The sequence below is a fragment of the Planococcus citri genome, chromosome 1, assembly GCF_950023065.1.
Source record: "Planococcus citri chromosome 1, ihPlaCitr1.1, whole genome shotgun sequence".
NCBI classification, from domain to species: Eukaryota; Metazoa; Arthropoda; class Insecta; order Hemiptera; family Pseudococcidae; genus Planococcus; species Planococcus citri.
This window is the reverse complement of record NC_088677.1, coordinates 41,365,899-41,391,761: the sequence shown is the minus strand read 5'-3', so window position 1 is coordinate 41,391,761 and position 25,863 is coordinate 41,365,899. Positions and strand designations below refer to the sequence as shown.

Here is a 25,863-nt window from a genome sequence, read left to right as displayed (position 1 = left end):
GAGGCGAAGCCGAGCCGTTTAAAATTTATATTTCATTCGATGAGCATTACTCCCCTTGGTGAGTTCAGACGGAGGCTGGACATTACCGTGTATGTAGACAGTACCTGCGGTAGTTTCTAAAAAACTGTACTCACCGAGGCCGAAGGCCGAGGGAAGTTAACAGACATAGTATGAACAACAAAGCGACCCGCGCAACCGAGGCGAAGCCGAGGTGAGCGGACACAACGCCCCCCAACCCTGAAAACGGCTACCCTTGTACCCTATTATCCAAAAAAGTAGTAAGTCTAAGTACCACTTCCTCATCCTCTTATAACAGATTACTCTTTTCCCCCTATTTTTCAAATACTTGACCATTCTAATACTTGACTATTCTATTACTTGACTATTCTACAACTTGACCATTCTAATACTTGGGCTTTACTTTTCATTTTAATTTTAATTATTTTACGAAATTTTCTTCTCCAAACAAAGTGGGTTGGCAACAAAAATATTTTCCCCTTTTTTTCCCTCTTTTTCTACAACTTGACCATTCTAATACTTGGCCATTCTAACACAAGAGGTGGTACCGTGAAAAACATAGGAAGTGCAAAGCAATTTTTTTATAAGAAAAACAATGTTTAAGAAATTGTAATAAATTTTCTCAAAAAGTAGAAGAATCAAACATTCATTTGAAGTAAAAATTACACTCCTACGATAATTACATGATTTTTAATTAATTTTTGAAAATCGCAAATCTCCCATAAGAATACATGATACATGTAACGAAAAATGTTATCCTAGTTTCATTGCTCGTAGCCGCGCGTAGCAGCGCTATCTATTGGGACTGTCAACTGCGAAGGGATAGCGGAGCGGAGCGGAGGTGGAGGGCAGGAGACCCCCGGAGGGTACCCTTTTTTGAGCCTTGCTCCGGGAGCTGAAGCCGGAGGCCGGAGCAAGAGGTTAAGAGGTAAACTTCAAAACTTGAAATTTTTCAAGTGGAGCCGGAGGTGGAGGTGGAGGTACTCATGAAAAATTTCCGGAGCTGGAGCCGGAGGTATTTTTATTTTTTTTCAAATTTGGAACCCGGAGCTGGAGGTGGAGGCACTGACCACCCCCCTCCCGCGATCCCTGTTGCAATTGCAAACCATCGTTTTTTTCGCGCTGTGTGAGTTCGCGCAAAAACTCTGAATATTAATGGAGCAATTTTTTTTTTGATAAATCCAGGGTCACGCTCGTGACCCCACCCCGCCCCCCCAAAAAAAATAAAATGAAAACGATTTTTTAATTTCTAAACTAAAGAAATTAATTATTAAATTAGATTAGGTTCGTTCAAAGTGCGAAATCTTAAATATACATATTATGTATATTTAAGATTTCGCACTTAGTACTTCTGGTTTCTTGGTACCCAGACCCACGATAATTTTTCACAAGGAGTTGAAAAATTAATTTGACAGAGATTCGATACATCACATTATCACATATGTACATCATACATACATAACTTACCTATACACCATATTCAAAAAAATCGAAATCGTAAATCCAATACCTAAAAATTTGAAAAATGAAATTTAAGTAGGTAGTAAAGTAGAATAATGTAATATTGTGGGTTCATATACTAAACTTAGTTTAATCTGGATTGTTCTACAGTAAGTCCCGCTTATTAGAATCGCGGATAATAGAATAATTCGGTTAATGGAATGGAATGTGCTGGGACAGAACATTTGTATCTTCTTACATGCAAATTTTTCCATTTATTGGAATAAAAAGAGCATTTCATTCAGTTAATAGAATTGAAAAATCTTCAAAAATGGGAAAAAATCATGAGTTTTGGCAAAATTTAACAAAAATTAAATGAAAACATGTCAAAATGGCATAAAAACGCGAAAATAAGTATTTTAAATAGGTGAAAATTAGTAGAAGATGATGGAATTTTTTTTTAGTTTTATAAAAATTGTAGAAAAAAGTGTTCAAAACATATTAATAGGCTAATTGTAACTAAAAAACCGAAAAAGTATTAGAATTAACTTCAAAACACATCAAAAAGTAATAAAACCTCAACATAATTTGCAATTTTGCAATTTTTGTCCTTCCGCTTTATAGAATACTCCGGTTTATAGAATCAAACATACCGGGTCCCAAATCGATTCTAATAAGCGGGACTTACTGTATATACAAATAATAACCAGTTTCTGTCAATAATAATTATTTTTTTATTGATTCCATTCGCATTACTTACACGTTAGGCTTTACAGTTTACTTACACCATCGTAAAAAATTGAAAACAAAAAATTATCTTCACAGTTTGCACCGAAAGGCGAAATTTAAAAGGAAACATCGAATAGGGATGATTATTTTCTAGTACCGTAATTTATATTTTCAATTATGAAAACTTGCGGAAACTTCCCAGAAAGTTTCTGGAAATTTATATTTTATTTTATTTATTCAAAATATGAGGAAGTCCATGCCTATTTTGTGAAAAATGTCAGTTTGAAAATAATTCATTTATCAACTACAACTGGTAGTGATAAATTTCCAATTATTTGCAAATTTTTGAAATTTTCCTTCATTCTAAACAATTTTATAAATATTTCACAGAAATTCAAAATTCAACGCTTTTTTTTACCATTTTCTCGTCATTTACAACAACTTTTTTTTCATAAATTTCCAGACTTTCCTATCATCTCTATTCTCTACATACAATTCAACAGAGATGGGCTAATCTACAATCTACAAATAAATACTACTTACATATTGATTTTAAATTTTTTTGATGTTTTGATAGATACTTTCTAAACTAATAGTATAATAGTAATAATGAAATGATAAAAAAACACACATAATTGCACAATAATTCAAAAATTAAAATTGAATACAAATTTTCAAGTTGAAAATATCTTGATTTTAGTTTAGAAAAAACAATGAAAAGGAGAATAAAAATAATAGATACACAGTAGGTACATTCATATTAAAAGTCAACAACGTATTTCAATTGATACAAGTTATTTCAAAAATTAATAATAAAAGTTTATCACAAATGAAAATGGCACTCATTAGGTGTAACAAATTACTCTTTTTCTTCGATGCAATTTTCAACGATTTTCAATAAATTGGGATTTTCCATGGCAGCTGCGACTCTTTCCTTATCGTTAACTTGTTTATTAACTGAAAAGCAAAACACCACGTTTAGCTTTGATTGGACCAGAACTCAATACAATTATTCAATTTTCATCTTGATATCTTACTTTCATCCTCTGTCGAATGTGTGCCTTTCTTAACGTAGATATCCAACTTATATCTTTCAGTCAGGTTTCTTTCTAATTTTACTCGTATACATAATCCGATCAACGTAGCTAAACTGCAGTGAGGTACAGTAGGAGTGAATTCTATTCGAATCAGTCGGGTGCTTTGCGTTGGTGTTTCAGTCACCTAATACAACATTAATGTAATTTCATTCATTTTCTCTCAATGACTAGATTCTTCAGAGCAATGAGAAATCCAGTAATTAACCAAGCAATATTTTCAACATACATAGATATCTTCTTCATGAACCACTTCTAGATCTTCCAATGTTGCAGGTTTCTCTGGATCTTTAATGGTCTTGATGATGTCTGAAACAGTAGATACGATGGATGAAAAGATTATACTTCGTCCTTGTCAAAATATTCCATGCTAATATGTCTCAAGATTGGTGATACAAACCATAAACTAATTCTTTGAGTTGAGTGACGTTACTTTTGTTTTCGTAAACATTATTTCGATGGAGATTGAGATGGTCAATCTTAAACGAGAGAGCATTTTGGTCCAGTGTATTTTTTTCTATAATTTTCTTCGTCTTTTGAAGAAACAAATTGAACATAGTTAACAAGAGAAAAATCATTACATATATTCACTACTCAATTCGTAAAACTAATACCAAATAAGAAATAACTGAAACAAACGCTTCTACTTTCTAAATTCTGAAACCTTGTTATCACAATTCACAAAAGGTACTGATAAGCCCAATCCAAGTCCGCCACACCACAATTTAGGTGCGGCAACCAGCTAGACAGACACAGCTCTATTCGTATTTATTTGCAGTACGTTGTTTCTGAAGGAGGTGCCGATGACTTCTAATAAAATTGAATTTTTTTATTAATATTTAAATTAATATTAATAATTATATAATTATAAATTTACGTAAAATTAGAACATTTGCGCCTAACCAGTTATCAGGTGGCAGTTACCATTAAAGATTGGCGTTGGCGAACTCTCCAAGTCTCCATTACTTCAGAAGTTCAGAAGCTATTTGCGCAATAATTTTTAATTTAAACAAATACTCTTGCTCTTTCCATTGGTACAATTTTTTTCCAGATCCGCAATCCGCATACGACGCCACGGGGTCCTGCTTTGAAAAATGGAACTTGAGCTGACAACCACTTTTAGGAGAAAAAGGTTGCAGGTGAGGAGGAGGACCGAGAGGTAGACTGAGAATTTTAAGTTTCTCTCGAAATCCATCTCACGGATCCCATGATTTTTTAATAGTTAATACCATGAAATAGGAAATTTCATTCTCTTTCCATTGTTATCATTATTTTTCACTTTTTCCAAAGTTTTCAGGAATTTTAACTTTTAACCATTTCATTTCCAAGTTTTGCCGTTTTGTTTTACCGACTTTTCGCACGAAAAGTGAAGGTATTGTATTTGTCATGAAGGTTCGGGATTTGGGTGGGGGTGGGTTTTCTTGACGTTTTGGAGTGTGCTGATCACGATAAGACGTATGGCACCAAACGAGATAAGTTTATATATATACATATGTATGTATGTATGTATTTATTTATATATCAATTTATGTACAAATTTGTGTCACGCTGAACTCAAAAGCTCCGAACTTTAAGTCGAAACTGATGATGGCAAAATATTGCTGTGATACTGAACTAGAGAAATTTTTAATTTGGTCGAAATCGATTCAGCCGTTTACGAGATATGAACGTTTAAGTGTGTTTCAACGTTATGGATAAGCTGAAATATTTGTAAACCCTTATATCTCGAAAATGGCTCCTTCCCAACGAATTGATGGGGTGGTTAGGGTGTGTAGGTTGAAGATTGGTGCGCCGGAGTTCGGGTGATCGAATCCCGCGTGAGTCAAGAGATGAAAATTTTTTGTCGATTTTTTTTACTGATTTTTTGTTTAAATTTCATCCTTTTAATTTTTTTAATATTACCTTAATAATTTTTTGCAATCAAAAATCAAAATTTTTCAAAATTTCTAGTATTGGAATCGCGAATTGCAAATCAATAGTTATTTTTGGCGAATAACTGGTTGTAATACTCGTTTAAAAAAAACGTAAAGTTTTTGGTGAATAACTAGTAACTTTTCATAATTTTTTTTTGGTATATTAAGTACCTAAATAATTTTTTTGCAATCAAAAATCAAAATTTTTCAAAATTTCTAGTATTGGAATCGCGAATTGCAAGTCAATAGTTATTTTTGGCGAATAACTGGTAATTTTTGTTTTAAAAAAACGTAAAGTTTTTGGTAATTGGCCAGTAAATTTTGATAATTTTTTTTGGTAAATTAATAGTAATTTTCAGTAAATAAAATAATTAGTTATTTTTGGTGAATTACTTGTAATTTTTGGTAAAAAACGCATAACTTTAGCTGATTACAGGTAACTTTTGATAATTTTTTTGAAATAAATTACTGGTGCTTTTTGGTAATTGTACCGGTAGTTTTTAGTAAATTACCAATGATTTTTGGTAAATTAGCAGTATTTTTTGGTAAATTACTCGTAATTCTTGGTTGGTAAATTACTAGTAATTCTTCGTTGGTAAATTACTGGTAATTCTTGGTTGGTAATTTACTGGTAATTCTCGGTTGGTAATTTACTGGTAATTCTTGGTAAATTAAATTTCTGGTAATTCTTGGTTGGTAAATTGCCAGTATTTTTTGGTAAATTACTCGTAAGTCTTAGTTGGTAAATTTCTAGTATTCTTCGTTGGTAAATTACTGGTAATTCTTGGTTGGTAATTTACTGGTAATTCTTGGTAAATTACCAGTACCAGCAATTCTTAGTAAATTACCAATGTGTGCTAGGGAAAAGTCGGTTGATCTTGCGCGCTGCGCAAGATTTTTTTTTTATGTGCCAGTGTTTATTTACTTTTGATAGTTAAGGGTATTCTTTACACCGTTATCACCAAGTGTGGTTTCTGGTTGCATACCAGTTTTTCCTTAACATATATGTTTACATTTAGTGATTTACCTCGCGAACGACCAAAAATCACGAACTGCAGAGGTGCATTTCTTCTTTCTATTCATTCACAATCAGACAATAGTGCATACTACGCAACCTTTTCTTAACAATACCCACCCTCTGCACCCCGCACTTGCGAAGTTTTTTAAACTATCTAAGCTTCTTGTTGTACAGTATATTAGGTGTGTGATGCATTCGAGAGTGACTTTTACGTTTTTACATTACTGTACACCCTACCCCTACCTTCACCCTGCTGTGTATTTTTATACCTATTAGCTATCTATATTTCTCTCAGTCTGTTTTTTTTCTCGCAATTCTTATTACCTAAGCTGAAGTATCGAAAGAAGAAAGGACATACTCATATGAAATATTGAATTTTTCGAGGGTGATACTGATGGGATTTTTCACACTGATCTCAAGAAAAATGATAAAAAAATTCCACTTCATAAACATTTTCCGCAAAAACAATTTTTTTCCCATTGTTCATCGTTTTTGAGGGTGAAAATGGACTTTCTGGTCGAACTAAACACCCTACAAAAAAATTATTCCAGTATAGCACGTTTTTTTTTTTAAATAGGAAGCATTAGTTCTTACTCTAAGATTTGTGCTTAAAGTTTAAATGTTCTACTTTCATCTATTCTTTTTTTCGTAGAATGCATGGTTGATCCAGAAAAAAATATTTTTACTGTCAAAAAAGGTGAAAAAATAGGAAAAATTTTCAACCAAAAATTGATTCGCGGAAAAGTTTTACATGATGGAAAAAGTAGCTCCATTTTTGAAATCAAATAACAGCATTTCAGAAGCTCCAAAGGTCGATCTCCGATATTTATAGTAGGTGTGAAAGGTCGTTTATTTGACAAGTCAAAATTGAACTTTTTATATTTTTCCAAAATTATCTGAAAAGTGAAAAGCGTAACATCTCAGAGAAAAATCAATTTAGTGAGAGATTTTATGCTACATGATCAAAATGTTTTTTAGTTTCTGGGTAAATATTTTTTTTTAGAAGATAAGGGGCTTCACAGAATAAATGAAGAGAAGCAAAATTATAGAACATGATTTCCCACCAGTAGAAAGTGGTCAATTTTTTACGTGCAGGTTTAAGTATTGTTTGAGACATTCTAAGAGAAAAAAAATGATAAATTTATCGAAGTGATTTTTTTCCTAAGTTGAGATAACAAAAACTGAATTCTTACATTAAAATTGATATTGTTCTATTTTTCGAATTACAAATTTTTCAAGTCTTTTGCCCTCGCTTCGCTCAGGCCAATTTGTTTTTTTTGCCGAGTTTCAATTTCAAAAAACCTATGATTGAATTTGAAAAATGTTGAAATCAGAAAAAAAGAATAGAATTAGTTGTATAGTTGTCGACAAACTTTGTCAGCTTGTAGGGGGAGCTGAAGAAAATTTGGGAGAGTTGGAATAACAAAGGGGAAATATTGATACTGAAAATTATCCTGGCTGTGTAATGTGTAGCTCCAAAAAATCTTTAAAATAATCCCTGCAACTTATCACCATTTCAAATGCATTTGTGGGTAGAAGGTTCATAGTACCTCTACCTAACTACCTACCTACCTACCTACCTACCTACCTACCTACCTACCTATTTATATCAATAAATGAAACAAAATTTTATGAGCAAATTGTTTTCCTATAAGTACTTTTTATATGACCAGCTTTGTGTTCTATTGCAATTGAATGTTCTTTTCAGACGTGCCAATTTTCCTCAAAGAGAGGGAGTTTTTCAAAATATGCGTTGTGATTTTTTACTTTTACCACTACTCCCACCTCTTTTCGAAAATAACTGCACCAGTTCTAAAAGGTAGTATACTTGAGATTCTGTGTAGCGTCGATCAAGGATCAAGGTCGTCATTGCCCTCAAAATCCAAGATCTCTTTTGGAGTTCTACTGAGTGGTTAAAAATTCTAAAATCGCTTACTTTTGGAGTTTTGAGTAAATTAGTACATATTTTGAAAAGGGTGTGATTTAATACCACGACAAAAAAGGGTGTCAGCACGACAAGCATAGGCACTTTCACGCCAGAAAAATCATTACCACGACTAAATGGGAAATTCCCGACAATAAAGAGCTTACCCCGACATAAAAGGTACTCCAACGACAAAATAATGTATCAAACGACGAATTAAAAAATTCACGACATTTTATTACTTTCAACTCCTATATAAGGCAATGCACGACAAAATTTTTCCATCAAAAACAGTCATTTCACCGACAGAAATAAACGTTTAAAAAATATTAAAATGATACCAAAAAAACGAAGTAGGTACTTAAAAAATTGCTGTTTATAGAAGTAATGTTTTGTGGACTTTGATGGGCGACCCCTCTTCCTCTTTTGACCTCAGGGACGGACCGAAAGGGGGCCAAGGGGAGACAGTTTGCCCCCCTTCGGTTCCGCGAAAGCAGGAAAAACTTGGGAAATTGTGAGAAATTCAAGAAAGTTGAAAAAATACAAAAATTCCAACAATATTTTAGTTTCTGTTCTCAAAAATTCAAATTTTTTACAGTCATGTATTTAATTATTGTTCATTTACCGACAAAAACGCCGATCTATACTCAAAATTCTCATTTTTTCCCTAAGCTTTAGCCCTCGCTTCGCTTTGGCCAATTTGGTTCTCTTCTACTGAGTTACAATTTCACTCAAATTTTTTTGAAAGAAACCCTCAGTTGATCATTTGTCAAAATTTGTACAAATTATAATTGTAATTGAGCTGATAATGTTCTGTCGTGTATGAAATTATTTTGTCGTGAATACATGCTTATCTCGTTATTAAATCGTAGTCGTTCATAAATACTTTATTGTCGGGCGTTATCTGGCGTGGAACTTCATCATTTTTCGTCGTTTATTCATCTTTTATGAACGAAAAAAGGCTCGTCGTGATGACGCCCTTTTTCGTCGTGCAAAAAATATTTCCCCTTTTGAAAATGATTTCTTCCCAAATATTTTGTATTGAGCCAAAGCATCGAAAGCAGAGTGTCTACTGGCAAGAAACTCGCAAGAAAGCAAGAAAAAGGCGAGAAATTGACACGGGTGGTAAAAAGCAAAAAAATTTCCAAAAAATTCACATAAAAAATCTCTAAACAATAATTGAAGTTATCCCACCAATTTTTAAAAATTTTGAGATAAAAAAAATTGAATCCTTTCATTAAAATTGATGTCTTTTACTTTTTGAATTACAAATTTTTCAAAACTTTTGCCCTCGCTTCGCTCATGGCTATTCAACATGATGCCTTCAAAAATTTTAAGAATTCAAAAATTGAATTAAAAAATTCCAGAAATACTCCCAATCAGCGTTGGCAGCCTTTGTATAGCAGGTGTAGCGAGCTGCTACACCCAGAAGCAGTTCGCTACACCCAAAAAAACAGTTCGCTACACTCATAAAAAAATTATTCTCCAATTTTACATTGTTATAACTCAAGTTTTTAGCAATAACTATTCGTTTTGTTCGCTTTTCTCTAGTTGGCTACCTACACAGACACAATTTTTGTGGTAAAAGTTGATAAACAGTGAAAAATCTCTATTTTTTGTTCTTTTTCAATCAGTTTAAGAACCTCAAAAATTTTTGCTACACCCAGAAAAAATCGACACTTTTTTCTTTCAACAAACCCCAGTTTCGCTACACCCAGGCGAAATCTAGGCTGCCACCGCTGCTCCCAATACCCGAACCATTTGAAAAGTGCGAATTTTTCATTTTTTCTGAACAGAACCATCAACTTTTCAGAATTATTGATACTGTTGTGTTCCGGTGAAAATGTAAAATAAAACATACAAAATGATCGTTTTTTCGTTTTTTGGAACAATTTTTCGAAAAATGTTCGCTCTCGTTTCGCTTGAGTATAGTAATTTTACCGTCATTTCAATAAAATAATCATTATGAAGGGTTTTCGAGAAATTACCTAAAATTTCGATTTTTCATGTCTAGAATCTGGTTGTATTGCTCCCCCCTCCCCCGCCATAAAAATATAAACTCCCTCTATGATTTCATCTGTAAATGCCGCTGATGTTCAGCATACTTAAAATTTTGATTTTTGTAGGAAAAATCACAATTTTTTGTTAGCAAAATGACATGATACATCCCCCTGCCCAAATTACATGACTTTGATCCGCCTCTGAGTCTGTTTTCATCTTTGAATCAAATTGAATTTATTTTATTAGGTAATTTTTTACTCGTTAGGTTGGTTTCAACAGACACTCATGGAAAGTGGAAAGATATAATTTCTGAAACCGGGGAAATATTTTAGAATTCAGTTGTGTCAATTTTTTGGTCATTATTGCCAATTTCATAAACTCGAAAAATTATTAAAAGTTTTAGGCAGTTTAATTTCAACTGATTGAATGAAAAAAAATGGAATTTTATTCACTGTAACACACGCATATGTATCAAAAAATTTCCTGGGCGAAACTCTAGTATGTATTGTTAAAAAGAAACCCAAACAAGCCTATACGTGAAGTGAGAGCTGAAGGCTTGATAATTCAAAAAGTAAAAACATTATTTTTGACGATCAGAAAAGTCTATTTTTCAAACTTTGTTATTTTAAAAAAATCTGAACAAGCTTCTGAAATTTCATAATTGAAGAGTGATATTCCAAAACTCGCTTTGTCCATTTTCACAACTTTTCAGGAGAGAGGAAAAACAGTTTCCCTTTAAACGGGTAAATTGGCTTTTTAGGCGAGTTTAGCACTTTATTTGGGTGGATTTATGATGTAGGAGTGTAAGTATACATTTCATCCACTAAATACTGCTGAAAAAAATTTCAATAAAAATGGACAAAGCACGTTTTGGAACATTATTTTTTTTTAATTTTTAGTGAATTGGCTATTTATAGGTGAGTTTAACACCTCATTTTGGTAGGTTGAGGATGTAGGAATGTGAGTTAATACTTCATCTACCAGGTACCACTGAAAACCCAACTTTGATAAAAATGGACAAAGCGAGTTTTGGAATATCACTCTTCAATTCAAGAATTGAAACGAAATTTTGACAATAGGAAAAAAATCCGTTTTTTCTCGACGTTGAATGTTGAGTGGATATTAAGCAACGTTTTTTGTTCATTTTGTATTTTTGAAAAAGAAAATTATCCATCATTTTTTAGTTTTCTTCAAATTTAACCCCCTCCCCTACCAAATTTTCCACTCCTAGGCGGCCGCCTTGTCTGGCCTATTGAACTAGAAAATCAAATCGACATTCGACACCCAGTAACAGTAACCTCAGAAGAAGTCGGAAGAAGTAAAACCGGTTTAGTTTAAATACTTACCCAAAATCTGTGAAGAACGAAACTACCCTTCTGCATAACGTCCAACCCTCACGCACTCCCTCTATATTTTTTTGGCTGAACTGTTACTAGGAATGTCACATGTCCCGCCACCCGCTTCCATCCATCAGAGTACTGAACTTTTTCGTCTGATTACTCCGTAAGTTTCAACTTTTTGAATTTTTTTTTTTTACAGTATGGTTCAAAAAAATGAGATCTAGCCGCGTACGTCGCCACATTTTTGATATAACCCTTCAGTTGCCTGCTTGGCTGCTCGCAAGTTACTGCTTTTCAAAGCTTTTTTTTGAGAAAAAAAATTGATAATTTCGAAAAATCGCTACGTACGCCGCTAGATAAAAGCATTAACGTCACATTAAAACAAACCCCATTGAAATCGGTTAAAAATTCGCGGAGTAATTAGACGAATAAGTTGAGCATTTTTCCCGAACATAACCTAGTAGATAACAAGTGTAAAGAATACCCTTAATAGTTTTGATTTTTGAATAAGCGAATTTACGTACGTTGATAAAGACTGTTTTCAAAGAGAATGAAAATAAATTTCCCGTCGAATAGTACTAATAGTATTTAGGTACCATTTTTTCATTTTTGTGCAGAAACAACGATTTTATTGCGTAGGTACCTATTGTCATTCTCGGATTGTTAGGTACTCGTATGTTAGTAGGTACACTTTGAAATTTTTCGAAATTTTTAGTGCACACATGTGTTTTAAAATAGCAAAATGTTCAGAATTTTGTCCTGTTCAAAATGATTTTTTACCCAAAGCGCCAGCGTTTCACTGTTCGAAAGTCATTAAGGCTCAATGTTGTGAAAACCAGTTTTGCTGAGCAAAAATCGAACTTTGAACTGGAATTTGTACTCAAAAATTCCAGTGAGCACGTAGCTGTTTTCAGAAAGCAAAATATACAGACTTTTATCCTCTTTACATTGGTTTTTCATCGAGAATGTTTCGATTCTTTTTATGGATAAACTGTATTCATTTCATTCAAAATTTGGTCAAAGGTGTATCATACAGTGAATCTGCCAATGTTATTTTGTCCTGAAGAAATTTTCAAAATTTCCTGTCGGTATTTTCACCATCCACACCCCTTTTAATAAATCAGATCGAATCGTTTCTGAAAATATCCACTAAGTATTCTAAACTCAGAAATTTTTCCATTTCCTTAATTAACAACAATAACTAATAGGTAACAGTACCTAGTAGTATCCCCTTAAATTAATCCATTCATTTGATGACAAGTCGGAATACACTTACATACATGTCGAAGATACGGCTGGAACTGAAGTTACAGTTACGTAGAGAACATGAAACACTGTATTTTCAATGTTCTTGAATCAACAGAAAATCGAAAAAGAAACTAAAATTCATTTTTGAACATTTCAAGCGAAAAATCACGTATATTTCCATAGAGCATAACAAATTTAATCTTTAAAATTAGGATATTTTATCTTATTATATTATAAGGCGAGACAAAATATGAGACTAGTATAAAATGATTTTTTAAACCACTTTTGCTTTCTGTTGGAAATTTTATGTCCGTACGACAGGGTGAACAAAATTTCAAACTATGAATGATGAATATTTAGAATCTCGACAGTTAAGCATACCTATGGGTTGGCTTGAGTAAAGTGAAAAGTACCAGTTAGATCGACTCATATAAAATTTGGAAGACGAAATAATCAAATTCGAATAAATTGAGGTAAATAATACATAAGTAGGTACTTATTAAAAGTTCGAATTGAAATTCATATGATTGTTGAACTTTGGTTCACCCCACATACCTTCAATAAAACAGAAAGTTGCCGATTTTTCATTCCTCTTAAGAAGAGGTGTAGGGAATGAAATATTTCATGATCAGGACATCTCAAGCTTCAAGGTGCTGGTATTTAAAATTCAACTCGCAATAATTAAGTAATCAAAATGAGTTCACTTATGCTTTTGATATCAAAAAAGAGATGATACGTACTTGCATCAAAATTATGAAATTTTTGAATGGAAGAATATTTTATACACAATGTAAAAAAATTTTGTTCAGTAGGTTTGAAAATATACAAAGAACAGAGAGAAAATGTTCAACAGAAAAAAGTACGCTTACAAACAGTAGGTAAATCGTAAAAATCCCGAGTAAATAAATGAAAAAAGAACAAAAATGTTTGAAAAAAAGAAGAAAATTTATAACATTTAGGAAAAAGAACAAAAAATAAAAAAGTTATTAAATATAGATAAACAGGTAATACATTTAAAAAAATGGTAGAGAAAAAGTAACTTTCAGTTCACAATACCGACGTTGAATTTGTGATATTTTCAACATAATATACACACAAAAAAGTAAGAAGTAATCAATAATTAACAAAAATTATACGCAAATGTAGGAAAAATATAGATTAAACTTCTTCATTATTTATTTTCATCGAAGAAGGGGAAAAACAGATAAAAAAGAATTTAAGAGAGCATAAAAACAAGTTTAGTAATAGATACACGAGTTAAAGAAATAAATCAACAATCACTAGAAAAGAAAATAGGTAGGTATGTACAGGGTGCGTAGAAATATCGCTGACCCCCAAAATAGTTTTGTGTTGAATGTTTCGGTTGGTCACAGTGAATATCAATAATGATGTTACATGATCGTTTGTTTGGAGTGAGGTGAAAATATTCCGTATATTTTTAACGAAACACTTTTTTTGGAGTAGGTACTCGATATTTCTGCGCACCTTGCACAAATATCAAAAGTAGATAGGAAGGCCACAACACTCATAGCATATTGTTTAAATTAGTTCGATCACAATACAATATTATAAAGATTCGTAGAGGGAAATAAACAAAGAACAAAAAGGTAAAGCGACGATCGTTTTATGTGATATGTAAGAACATTATCATAAAATGTATTTTCGAAGAAGATAGTCGTAAAAATGTCTTGGAAATTTGTAAAATACATAGGTAATCAACTGTTAATTCTAATTACAAACACAACACATAAATTAACTAATTCTAGAATATATCATGTACAGCGAATATGCGAATATAATTTACGCAAATTAACGTTTATTTAGACCTGTTCAGTGTAATTAAATAATAATTTGAACGTTTAACGCGTATATATCTTCAAAAGATAAAACAGAGTTGGCAGTTTTCCACAAAAATATAACAGACTCTTTTAATGTGAATCGTTTTGGGAAAAATGGCACGAACACTGTGGTGGAAGAAACGTTTTAATACTAACATAAATGGTTTTTAAAAAAAATCATTTTCCAGGGATAAAAAAAGTGGTCAAAAAGCTCTTCATTCATAGAAAAATTCTCGTTTTTTTTTTTTTGAGTAGGTACCATGGTAGATAGTATAGTTCTTCAAAACTAAAATACTTAATTTCATATTGTAGGTAGGTAAGGTAATTGGCATCGTTGTAAATGTATCGTACACATTTTTTGCATTTATAATTGTGTTTGTTCATTCGTCGATTGTTTATTTTCTGAAACATAATCTTTTGTTTCATCTTGCTCCAACAAGCTGTTCCTTGAATTTTCATTCCGAACGTTTTCATTTTTTTCATTTTCTTGATTCTTATCCATATTCTTGCGCCTGTCACATTCTGGCTTGTCGGAAATGGAATCCGCCGTGAATAAATTTCCATCCAATATTTCGTTCAAATATTCAACTCGAGGGGAAGATGGTAAATTATCTAGTATTTCGGGACAATAAACTTTAGACATGCTTATAATTCCTCGATCGTTCAATGTTTTCCAAAAATTATAGTTGAATCGCATGTGATGAATTATTTCCGGAATTCCAACGAAGGCTGAAATAAATGAAATAAATTTACAAATAAATTAAAGACATTTTTGTTATAATGTACCACGCGTAGGCATGCGCTTCGTAATCTGCCTTTTTCAAGATCTTCCAAGATTTATACCTACCATCCCAAGCTTCAAACATATCGTGGACGATGTAATCAACAAATCCGATTTGTGATTTTGGAATATTACATGTCGCTCGATCAAACATTGGCATCACAATAGGTAAATTTTTCGCCTTTTCGTCATCAGTCTAAATTACCACAATCATAAACATCGTTTTAAATTATAACCGTAGGTATATTATACATATATACACCCTTGAAAAAATTGAAAGAATAATTTAAAACCTGTTGGAAGTATTCTTCGGCAATGCGTTTAGCCCATTCAACGCAACACTTGAGGGGGCGAGTTGGATTTGCAACGTCAGCACATTTGATCATCATACGTTTCATTAATTTCACTTCTTCTTCGGGTGTTAAAGGTGCATACTCCGTACCAAATTCTCCAGTTACCTGATTATGTAAACGAGGATGTACAGCTGACAATTTAAGAAAAGTAAAAAGTAGGTAGGTACGCTTGGGATAGTCTTACTTTATCATCGTCTATTATTGTTTGCGGTTTAGAATAAACGCTGACAAATTTCGCTAAATGCTCAAAATGCTTAGTCATTTCAGTTGCTAATATCATATCTATAATGCTTTGGCGTAGGTCTTTATAAGTTTCTTTATCCAGTCCTAAACACATTTCGATTTAGTACAGTAATTTTTCATTTTGTAAGTAATCCGCGCTGAATCTTCGCGCTTAATTATTTTATTTTCGATAAAACTTGACTCACCTTTGAATATATTGACTTTATCATCAGCCAGAGTCAATTTAAAAGTAAATGACGCATGATGCGATTCTAACACGCTGATATCATTGTATAATATTGCCAAAGGATCGCCGTTGTTGCAAAGAAATGCACTGAAAAAATGTCATTAAAAATATAGGTATACCTATCTTAGTTATGCAATGCATTATTAAGAAATAAGTAGGTATACATATGTTAATTCATCAAAGTTTTAACCACAAACTAATTTTTATTTTAAATTTCTTTCACCTCAAAGAAAGGAAAATCACCGCAATTTCTCGTTTGAATTCAGCCTGTATGTGAAGGTCGGAAAAGCGTGGAGAAACACGGAAACTTTGTGCTTGTTCAACCACTAAGGTAGGCCTAAAATTAGGTAGGCACCTACATATGTTCATCAAAAATGATAATCATCTAGACGATATCAGAGCTTTTTTTAAACTGAACATAGTTGTCCCTGTGTTCCGGAGGTTAGGCAAGCATGCTTGCATAGGAACCGTGTGTATGTGTACCTAACCTATACTTAATTATTGCATGGTTGAGTTTAAACCAAGTTTGTGTTATGAGATAGTTTTTATTTGAGCTGTTTCATTTACAATTTTGGCTCCAATTTAGACAGTAAGTTTTTTTTTTTAAAATGAGTGTAAGTGCAAGAACGTTTTAAGAATACAGAATCGATTGAGAAATTGTGAGCATAATCGAAATACACAAGAGTCAACATTTTTCGTTATTGTTCAAGATGAATGAAATGCCGAAATTGAATTCGATCATAATCGTTAAGCGATAACAAAAGCCACAAATTCTAGCAAAGAAAATAAATTCACCTGGAACGTGCAGGGTGCCCTATATCATGAGTAATGGCAGCAATTAAACAGGTTGCGTTATCAATATCGTCCAAAACCTTTCTCACTTTTTCTTTTTTCAGAAATACTGCTATAGCTTGAAGCACATCAGCGGCATGCGTCGAATTATGGTATGGATTTCGGGCATGGTAATGTCTTTCAACTTCAACCAACCAATTTTGTATTACTCGTTCATCTACATTTAGTATTTTATTAAGTTGAAAATTCAATAATACGTTCATTCCTAACGTGCATAATGGCCTGAAAATATCCCAAAGATAGGTATAGGTAATTATGAAAAAATGTACATACTGGTATGAATTTTCGAGAAAAAAAATGATAAAAAAAATAAGCTATATGTACAATACATATGTACCTGTGTAAAGAAAGGCGCTCCAATTTAAATATATCAAACTCCCAAGAAAATGGATTTTCTAATACATCTTTCACCCATGAGCTGCATGAAAGTTGTAAATTTACTTTCAGCGAGCCGAATTGTGCTCTGATAGTGGAATCGTTAGAACTCCTACGCCGTGGAAACGACGATGGAACCGGGCCAGGCTGAAGACATAAAAATGCAAATTAATAATAAATTACATTTCAAATAAAATCATCCGCCGATAAAGAAATTCTATTTACAGGGATAATCATCCATCATTATTATACATTATTTATACGTTACGCAGCATCGTTCATAATCAATAAAATCACTGCACGAATTAAATACATATGTACATATAGGTAGTGTATTAGCCTCTAGTACAAGTACGTAAAAATAATAAAATAAACCAACGAACCGTTATAAGGGCTCCAATCAAATCGGATGTAACAGGATCTTCAAATTTAATACTTTCAGATTTAACATGAGATGAATAAAGTTCAGTAGTACGGAGTATATCAACAACCTTAAGGAAGAAAGCATTTCGTTGTAAATAATTGTTTTTAAATATTTCAACATCCTCGAATATTAAGATGATACTTAGGTAGGTACCATAATTCAGTTTTTTACTTCGTTTGTCATGTTTATGAGAAACGTATTCGTATTTTAAAAAAAAAAAAATAATCAAAATTTTAACTTAAAGTAGATATTTGTTATAACTTAGTCTCACCTTATCCAGCACTTGAGATACATTTTCGGAAGAATTTTCCTGCGCTTTGGTAATGAGTGAAATAACCTTCGTAATGGGAGCTTCCAAGGGTAAATTATTCAATTTTGCTAAACTTTGTCGTCTTGCCGATTGCGCCCCTATAATAAATTATTTCATAAATACCTTCACTTTTATTTCGATTTTTGCATAACTACTTATTCGTAATTTAAAAGTTTAGGCTACTGTTTAACTATTTACATTTTTTCGTAAATTTTAAAATATTTTTAAGTAGGTAGGTAGGTACCTAACTAAGTAATTGATAAAAACTGTAAAAAAGTCTATTAATGATGAAAGCGAGGAAGTTGGTACCTATGTGACAGGCATTGATAAAACAAAAATTTTCAAAACCGAAAGCACATGAGAGGCATATTCACCGTAACACCAATCTCCTTCCTTCACTCTTTTTTGAGACGAGCAGTTATTTTCGTGTACACGAATTATGAAATAATAGGTGTAGGCACGATTCGAATCGTAAAAATGAGTAGTGATTCGTGATTCGAAAATACTGACGATTGGAATTTATGATTGGAATCCTGATTGGTTTTCTCTCAATTTTTTGATCAGATCAAGGAAATTCACAAAGCTGGCATATTATTGCTGAAGATTGTAGAACAATTCCCCGAATATGCATCGAGTACCACAAAGAATTTTTCCCCTGTAGGGTGGAAACGTGTGATGGGTGAAAATGTTATCACATCAATCCAACAACCAATCATGCGTTATCATTATTGCTATTTGCGGCGACCATCTGAAATTTTCATTTTTTCCCCTAAACTTTTTAGCGATGCTCGATATTTTTTTTGTAAACGCACAGCGCTTCGTATCGATATTGATAGGTAAGTACAACCTACGTATTCTTTGCTTAAAAAGTTTAAATTCACAATTTTTAACCCCCGGTGAAAAAAAAAGATCTAATAATAATTAGCGGATGAGAAAAAAAAACGTACCATCGCTACTTAGTGACTTCAGATCGTAGGATCCTTTACGCACGGAGCATATACTACCCCTCGGGAAAATGTGACTGTCAAGTTGTGGATTTTCATGTACATAAATGTAATGCGAAGCTTCTCTGCATAAAATGTAAAATCAAATTGTACACCTTGGTACCATACACTACATGCTACGTTCACCTATGATCAAAGCGTAAATTTTACTCGAATAACGCCCGCACTTACTTTCCAAATGGACGGTATGGCGATGCTTTACAATTAGCATAAATTACGTCGTTATTTTTACACTTCCAGGCTACCTTTCCTTCCCATTCAAAACCTCTATCTAAATGTCTCATGATTTGATCAGCGCAGGATAATTGATCGAAATTTCGAATCGGTTTATCAATTACTTCTGGTACCGTGTAGCCCAACACCGATAAACACGATTTGTTCATGTACTATGGGAAGAAATAACACTGGTGTTAATAAAATTGCATACGCAAACGCCGTGAATAAACTACATACCTATCACCTAAAATAACGCGAAAATAATATTGTAGCTACTAGTTACGATAACTACATAAGTAGATGCAGATAATGAATTTTTTTTTAAATATCTGAATCACATACGATGATAATGGAAAATGAACAGAATAATTAGGTAGGTAATAGGTATAATATACAACGAGTAATAAAATCAAAATAGGAAATAGTTGGGATCGTATGTTTTGGCGCCAGCTACTACTTCAATTAGTTATGCTTACAAGCGTGTTTATAATAACGAATGTGAAGTTTTTTTTCAACTTGACCAACGATAAACTTTTTTTCTCAATTTATGCATATTTAGGTGTAAATTTTCAGCGTCTGATTCTTATTTATTTATTTTTTCAATTAACAACTTTCAACTACCGTTTTCCACGTCTGATAGATGGTACGTCTCCGTACGTAGTACCACCTACGTAAAACAAAAACTGACCCGAATGTTTTTTTGTTTTTTTGTTTTTTTTTTTTAATCATCTGAGGAAAACAAACAGAAATTTTTATTGAAAATATTTCAAAGTCTATAAAGTTGAAACGGTATGTATACCTAAGTAATTTCAATAGAAAGTATCGTCGCTAGTATTTTCACATTTGCACGTTTAGTTTTAACGCTTAAAAAAATAATAAAAAAACTTTTCAAATAACTATTTATTTTATAATGTTCTTCTCTTGTAAAATGTGTACCTACTCGTACGTATCATGACACGCGAGTTTACGATTTTTTCTTCGCCATTTTGAGTGTATGTTTCGAAAATCGTCCATCGTCATTAAATCGAAATGACTTTGTTATAGGTATAAAAATTTCGCTGGCTTTTTACAATACCTCGATATAGCACACTTTACACGTGAAGAATAGGTAGTCAATTTCATTATTTTGGATAGGTACTTTTCCGGCACCCCTTTTTTTCTCCCGCTTTTATTGATAAAAATTAGAACGTCCATCCGGATTACATTTTCGACGTATATCATTTATTACTTCGTTTAACGACACGAAAAAAAAATTACACGGTCATTTAAATACGTGTCTTGCTATAGAATAAATTAATACCTACGTTTGGCGTCGAAAAACATAATATAAATTCTCGTATTACGAATAAATTTCATTGTGTCAGGAAAACCGAGATTTAAGAAATTTACTGAACGCGCAACGGCTAACTTTAAGTAAAAGATTACGTTCGCGAGAATCTAAAATTACACCCCCTGTTAGTCTAGGTACTCATGCGACACGACAAAAAAAATAAGCATTATCATCATCATAATGAATTGAGATTTACTCAACTACAAGGGAAAAAAGTGAAACAAGAGCTTTTTTACACATTTCAAAATGTGATAAGTTTATTTCGAATCGCGTTTCAAATATCAATTAGATATCTACCTACCTATATTTTTCTTCTTCCGTATCATCGACTAAGTAGGTAGATATACTTGTACTTAATATGATTACGCGGTATAGCATTCCTTCAACCACACTAAACTACTCGGGCGGAAATTAAATTCGAAATAATATAATTAAATGGGAATACTTGAATGGTTGCCAACTCATAAATAAATATGTATCAACTTTTACATACATGCACGAGTACCTACTCTACGTACACGATTTGTAGGTAGGTAGGTAGGTAGGTAGGTATAGTACCTACATAAAAACAAATGATTTGATTACTTGTATCATGTGATTCTTATTAGTTATCATGATGTAGTCTCTCGATTTTTCCACAGCTGCGCAAATCGCCTCGGTTTGGGACAATATTAAATGCAAGTTTACTTCGCCATTGTGAATTTCGGTCAGTTCATACATCCAGTAGGAGCGAAGAGAGCACTCTGGTAAAACCTGTAAAAATTTTCAAATTAATTACGCGTATGATGAAAATGAAAAATTGATATTTGTAAATGGCAGGTAAAAATATGAAGGATACACCTACTGATAAGGAATATCGATTTCAGTTTTATTAATAAAATTTTAGAAAATTGAGGTTACAGTTACAAAAAGATAATTATGAAAATTATTGGGTTTCTTAATAATATGGTACTTGACTAAGATTCACTACAGAATAACTACATATTATGTAGGTATAACTAAGAATCTAAAAAAGAAAAAGAAAAAGAAAAAAAATGAAAATTAGAAAGTAGCATGGAGCATATTTGATTTTATATTCTGACATTTCTTCTGATCATTTGCGAAGGTGTACCTATGATACACTTCAACTCACTACTTACTTACGCACTTTATTCATGTAAAAAAAAAAAATTATCCAAATATCCTTTTGCAAAATTTTACAAGGAAGTACAATGTGGAAAACATGTCAGAGAAACTTGGCAAACAAGTAGCAAACATTAGAGAAACATGTCAGCAACATGTCTAGAACGTGGTTTCAGTATTCGAACTTTGCTTCAGTTTTAATTTTTAAGCAAGTTTATTTAAGCGACTGCTGATGCTGGTTAAGTAAGTACGTTACATGTTATAAATCTTTGGTTGAAAAATAAAGAGAGTACCTATTTGCAAATTCAAGCAGCGTGGTTGGGCAAGAAAAACGAGTTCTTGGGCAAAAAATAAAGGGTAAAAGATGATCATTAAAAATAACATGGCCATTGGTTAGGTACCCACCTCAACTTTTATAAAATGTGTGTTCTATAATCAAAGATTTCTTTCTACCTGTCGACAGTTCTTATTTTTTTGTACTTGCAGGAGAATTTATAATCTCTATTTTTTTTTTTTTTTTTTTACAATATCTAAAACATATTTAGTAACAAAAAATTCAAGGTATTGTAGTTTTTGAGATTCTTAATAAAAATGTTGAAAACAATCAATTTTTGAACTTACGTAATAAAAAAAATTTAAGGCGTCAAAGCATAATTTTCTACCTATTACGATTGTTGAGCGGTGTAATGTAGAAATTGTCTGAAAAGACTGAAACGTGGCTTTTTGTACTTATGTGAGCATAACTCGGCCTCTTCAGTTTAAAATCTTGGATGGTTTCAAATTTAGTTGTCTATGTCACTGTTGGAAGGATGTTACTCCGAGATGGGTCACCTTGTAGGTACATACAAGATGTACTGAAATGTATGCTTCCATTTCGAAAATTGTGAGAACAGACTGTCTATTAAAATGTAGATACCTAATTGAATCAAAATAAATTTAAAGTATGAGAACTGTAGTAAATTAGAAACTGTCTAAAATTGAGAAAATGTCATTTCTGTTTTTTCTGCTCAGCAATTACAGACTTTCAACTTCAAAATTGCGCAAGAAAAAGTGTTCAGTTGTAGACTTTTTGGTTTCAGTTTCGTATATAGGTATCTACATAAAAATTCATCAGTTAATTTTTTTTCTTTTTGAAAGGGTGTCTGCAGTTTGCACTTTTTATTTTTCAAGATAGGTAGGGATAAGGACAGGTAGGTACGCAATTTTTTTAAAGTAAGTTTTTTGCTCAGGTACCTAGATAGTTACAGGCGACAGACAATTTACCAAACAGACGCCCTATTTGAAAAATCACAAGTTAAATGAAGACCATACGCAACCCATTAATACAAATACTTAAGGAAGCTAGGATCAACAAGGCAAAAAACTATTTTAGTCAGATGTCGGGTACCTATCGCTTTAAAAACAGGAAAATTACTTACCTAAAAGGATTGTAACACGCACAGTACTCACCTACATTCTGCTGACGAATAACGCCGGCGTTATATTTTTGTACAAATAAACTTAACCTGTAGGTACGTGAAATATCAAAATTTACCCCTTCCTTCCTAATCTGTTTTAGTAAAAAGCAAACAACAATGTAGTTTGGGAATGCTTTATTCTTTTACACAATGATACAATCGTACATTGTTATCTTAAAGAAGTTCCACACAATTTTTTCGACAGTCAACCGAAAATACGTTTTCATTTTTTTTGCACGCGCACACAAAAACACCGAAGAAGATGTCAAGAGAAAATGCAATTTATTCGGAAGAAAAAGAGCGCAGCAACATGTTTCTTTCGGTTAAAAAAATGGTACCTACAGAAATAGTAAGTTACCTACCCAGAAGAAATCATCCAGTAAGTAAGTAAGTATAAGTATACCTATTTCTGTCAAATCCACTGTACTTTTTGCCAGAAATTTATTTATGGTCAAGTTTTAAAATAGAATATGAGAGCAAGTTAAAGTGGGTATTCATTTAGAAAAAAAAAAAAATTAATAAATAAAAAAACAGAAGAAGAGATAAGAAGGAAAATATTATGTCGTACAACAAACATACTGAAATTATATTATCTACATGAAAAACGTTTAGGTAAAGTAAAAATGCCGCAACTACAAAGGTAACTTACTCGATTAAAACCAGCTGCCAGGAGGGCTTTAGCATTGTTTGTATCTTTATCTAAGCTAAAAAGAGAAAATTTAATCTAATTAAAACAGGTCTATGTAGTCTTACCGTTTATTAAAATAATTTGCTTTCAAATTGAAAAAATTCGCTTTCCACAAAACCGTAATAACTCCACTAATTAAATTTTAAAATGTAACTTTGTAATGGTGTAACTTGGTAAATGGTAAGGTAGGTAACTAATACCCACGTAGTATCACCTCATCTCAGGCAGCTCATTGTTATAAAATAAATTGAAAAATGAATTTTTATCACCAATGTTCATCATATTTTTCACTTCGTTAATAATAAGTAAGTAACATATTTTTATTTCAACTTTGGGGAAAGTTGCCTTATAAGTAGCTAGTGCGCAGTTAAAGCTCTTTATGCGCAGTCGCCTTTAAGGGTTCAAACTGGGTTATTCAGTGTCGGCAACACTGACGCGGATTTTTAGCGAGTTTGTCTAAAGCTCTTTAAGTTTGTCTGAACCGTCTTTCAATGACGAATCTTTCAACTCTTAAGATAGGTACCGTTTATCATTCTGGTTAAAAATTTCATTTCGCAACTTTGAAAAGTTGATTTTTGATTACACATGCCATTACATACAGTACATAGTTCAAGTAATGTATGAAGTTGACAATTTGATTATAAAGAAATGAATAATTCGTGAATTCCGTAGGTAAATATACCATTTTAAAGATAATTTTGTCCTCTTTTATTCTCCTTTCTAATAATAGACTATAACAACATAACACACACACTAGTTTTCTCAGTACCTATACCTACTAATTTAAACAAATCAAAACAATTTTTATTTTGTTCACATATTCGAGTGTTTCCATTAGTATCTCTATCTACGCAGTAACCTTCACGTAAAAATTTCTTCTCAGCGAAATACATTTTTCTTGTATAAGTATTTATACATATTTAGATATCCAAGTGTGTTTGAGTACTTTTTGGAAAAAAATTCAACGAAATTCAATCTAATGAATTTTTAATCGACATAACTTGAATTGGAAACAGTTTTCTCAAAATACATACATGGGTTTTATATGGGTGCGCAGTTGCGCACTTATAGGAACACATTGTCTAAAAGTGCGCATTTCTTCATTTTTTGCAAAAGTTCTCGTAGGTTCAACAATTGCCAATGGATTTTTTTCAAATTTTGGTATACGGTAGCCAAGGGATCAAGGTATAACATATTCGAAATTCGGAACATTTCGTTCATTTTTCGCGGAGCTAGAGCGTTAAAACCACTGGGTGCGCACCGTATAAGGCAACTTTTTCCTAGTTTGAATATCTGTCAAAACTAGGACCTCTTTTTAGCATGTTTAAATTTTTCACTATTATGTCTTGTCTTTTTCAGCTCCATCAAAAATACTTACAGAAGTAAGTAATTTCAATTCGAACAAATTTCAAAATAGATCTATAGGTATCCTAATTATTTCCTCCATTCTTTTCTTTTCTTTTTTTGAATAGACCTACTTATCGGGTACGTAATACTAAAATCATCTTGTCAATATTAAATGGGATTTTGACGAGCGTTTTTAATGAAAAAAAAAAAAAATACCTACTACGGTTGCATTAATATATCGAGTGAAAAAAATATACCCTCAAATAAGCTGGGTACCAAATATAAAATACAAAAAAAAAACAAAAACAACAAAGCAAACGTCGGTTTTCTCTCTAGTGATGTTAAAACTGCTCAAATTTATTTTTAATTTTCAAACACCTGTAAAAGCTACCTATAAACAGTGTTTTTTATGTACCTACTCACATAGAATCTAAACCCAGACCTTGCTTGAACAAAAAAAGTCGATGGTAGCTATAACTACTTATTTAAATTAGGTAGGTACCTAGTAGGTACTACCTTTATAAAAGATCAGATAAGCAATCTGAAGTGTTTGCTTTCGTTTTTTTCTTCTT

At 32.3% G+C, this 25,863-nt stretch overlaps 2 protein-coding genes across 3 annotated transcripts in view; both read right to left on the bottom strand.

Annotated features, from left to right (window-relative positions):
* Window positions 1–2,168: 2,168 nt before the first annotated feature.
* On the bottom strand, window positions 2,169–3,980 carry LOC135831973 (MIP18 family protein galla-1-like). The gene is made up of 4 exons (XM_065344878.1): window positions 3,682–3,980; window positions 3,511–3,590; window positions 3,225–3,408; window positions 2,169–3,144 (listed from the first exon to the last, which is right to left on the bottom strand). Exons 1-4 carry the CDS (start codon window positions 3,857–3,859, stop codon window positions 3,047–3,049), a joined length of 540 nt encoding a protein of 179 aa, XP_065200950.1. The 5' UTR covers window positions 3,860–3,980; the 3' UTR covers window positions 2,169–3,046.
* An 8,886-nt stretch (window positions 3,981–12,866) lies between these two features.
* The window catches only part of LOC135831971 (high affinity cAMP-specific and IBMX-insensitive 3',5'-cyclic phosphodiesterase 8-like), a 109,803-nt gene continuing 96,806 nt past the window's right edge, over window positions 12,867–25,863 (bottom strand). For both annotated transcript variants that reach the window (XM_065344876.1, XM_065344877.1), the window contains 13 exons: window positions 23,906–23,960; window positions 21,263–21,430; window positions 19,303–19,517; window positions 19,075–19,196; window positions 18,089–18,225; window positions 17,777–17,884; window positions 17,356–17,540; window positions 16,962–17,240; window positions 16,126–16,253; window positions 15,882–16,024; window positions 15,638–15,802; window positions 15,411–15,540; window positions 12,867–15,292 (listed from right to left, as the gene is read on the bottom strand). In XM_065344876.1, the coding sequence (XP_065200948.1) occupies window positions 14,928–15,292; window positions 15,411–15,540; window positions 15,638–15,802; window positions 15,882–16,024; window positions 16,126–16,253; window positions 16,962–17,240; window positions 17,356–17,540; window positions 17,777–17,884; window positions 18,089–18,225; window positions 19,075–19,196; window positions 19,303–19,517; window positions 21,263–21,430; window positions 23,906–23,960 (2,200 nt within the window). In that variant the 3' untranslated portion in view covers window positions 12,867–14,927. The remainder of the gene's footprint in view (window positions 15,293–15,410; window positions 15,541–15,637; window positions 15,803–15,881; window positions 16,025–16,125; window positions 16,254–16,961; window positions 17,241–17,355; window positions 17,541–17,776; window positions 17,885–18,088; window positions 18,226–19,074; window positions 19,197–19,302; window positions 19,518–21,262; window positions 21,431–23,905; window positions 23,961–25,863) is intronic.

Excerpts from the sequence above, each read along its gene's own strand:
- LOC135831973 (XM_065344878.1), bottom strand. The coding sequence starts at position 3,859 with ATGATTTTTCTCTTGTTAACTATGTTCAATTTGTTTCTTCAAAAGACG. Across the intron at positions 3,591-3,681 it reads ACTCAAAGAATTAGTTTATG|ACATCATCAAGACCATTAAA; the intron begins GTTTGTATCACC and ends CTACTGTTTCAG. Across the intron at positions 3,145-3,224 it reads ACATTCGACAGAGGATGAAA|TTAATAAACAAGTTAACGAT; the intron begins GTAAGATATCAA and ends TTTGCTTTTCAG.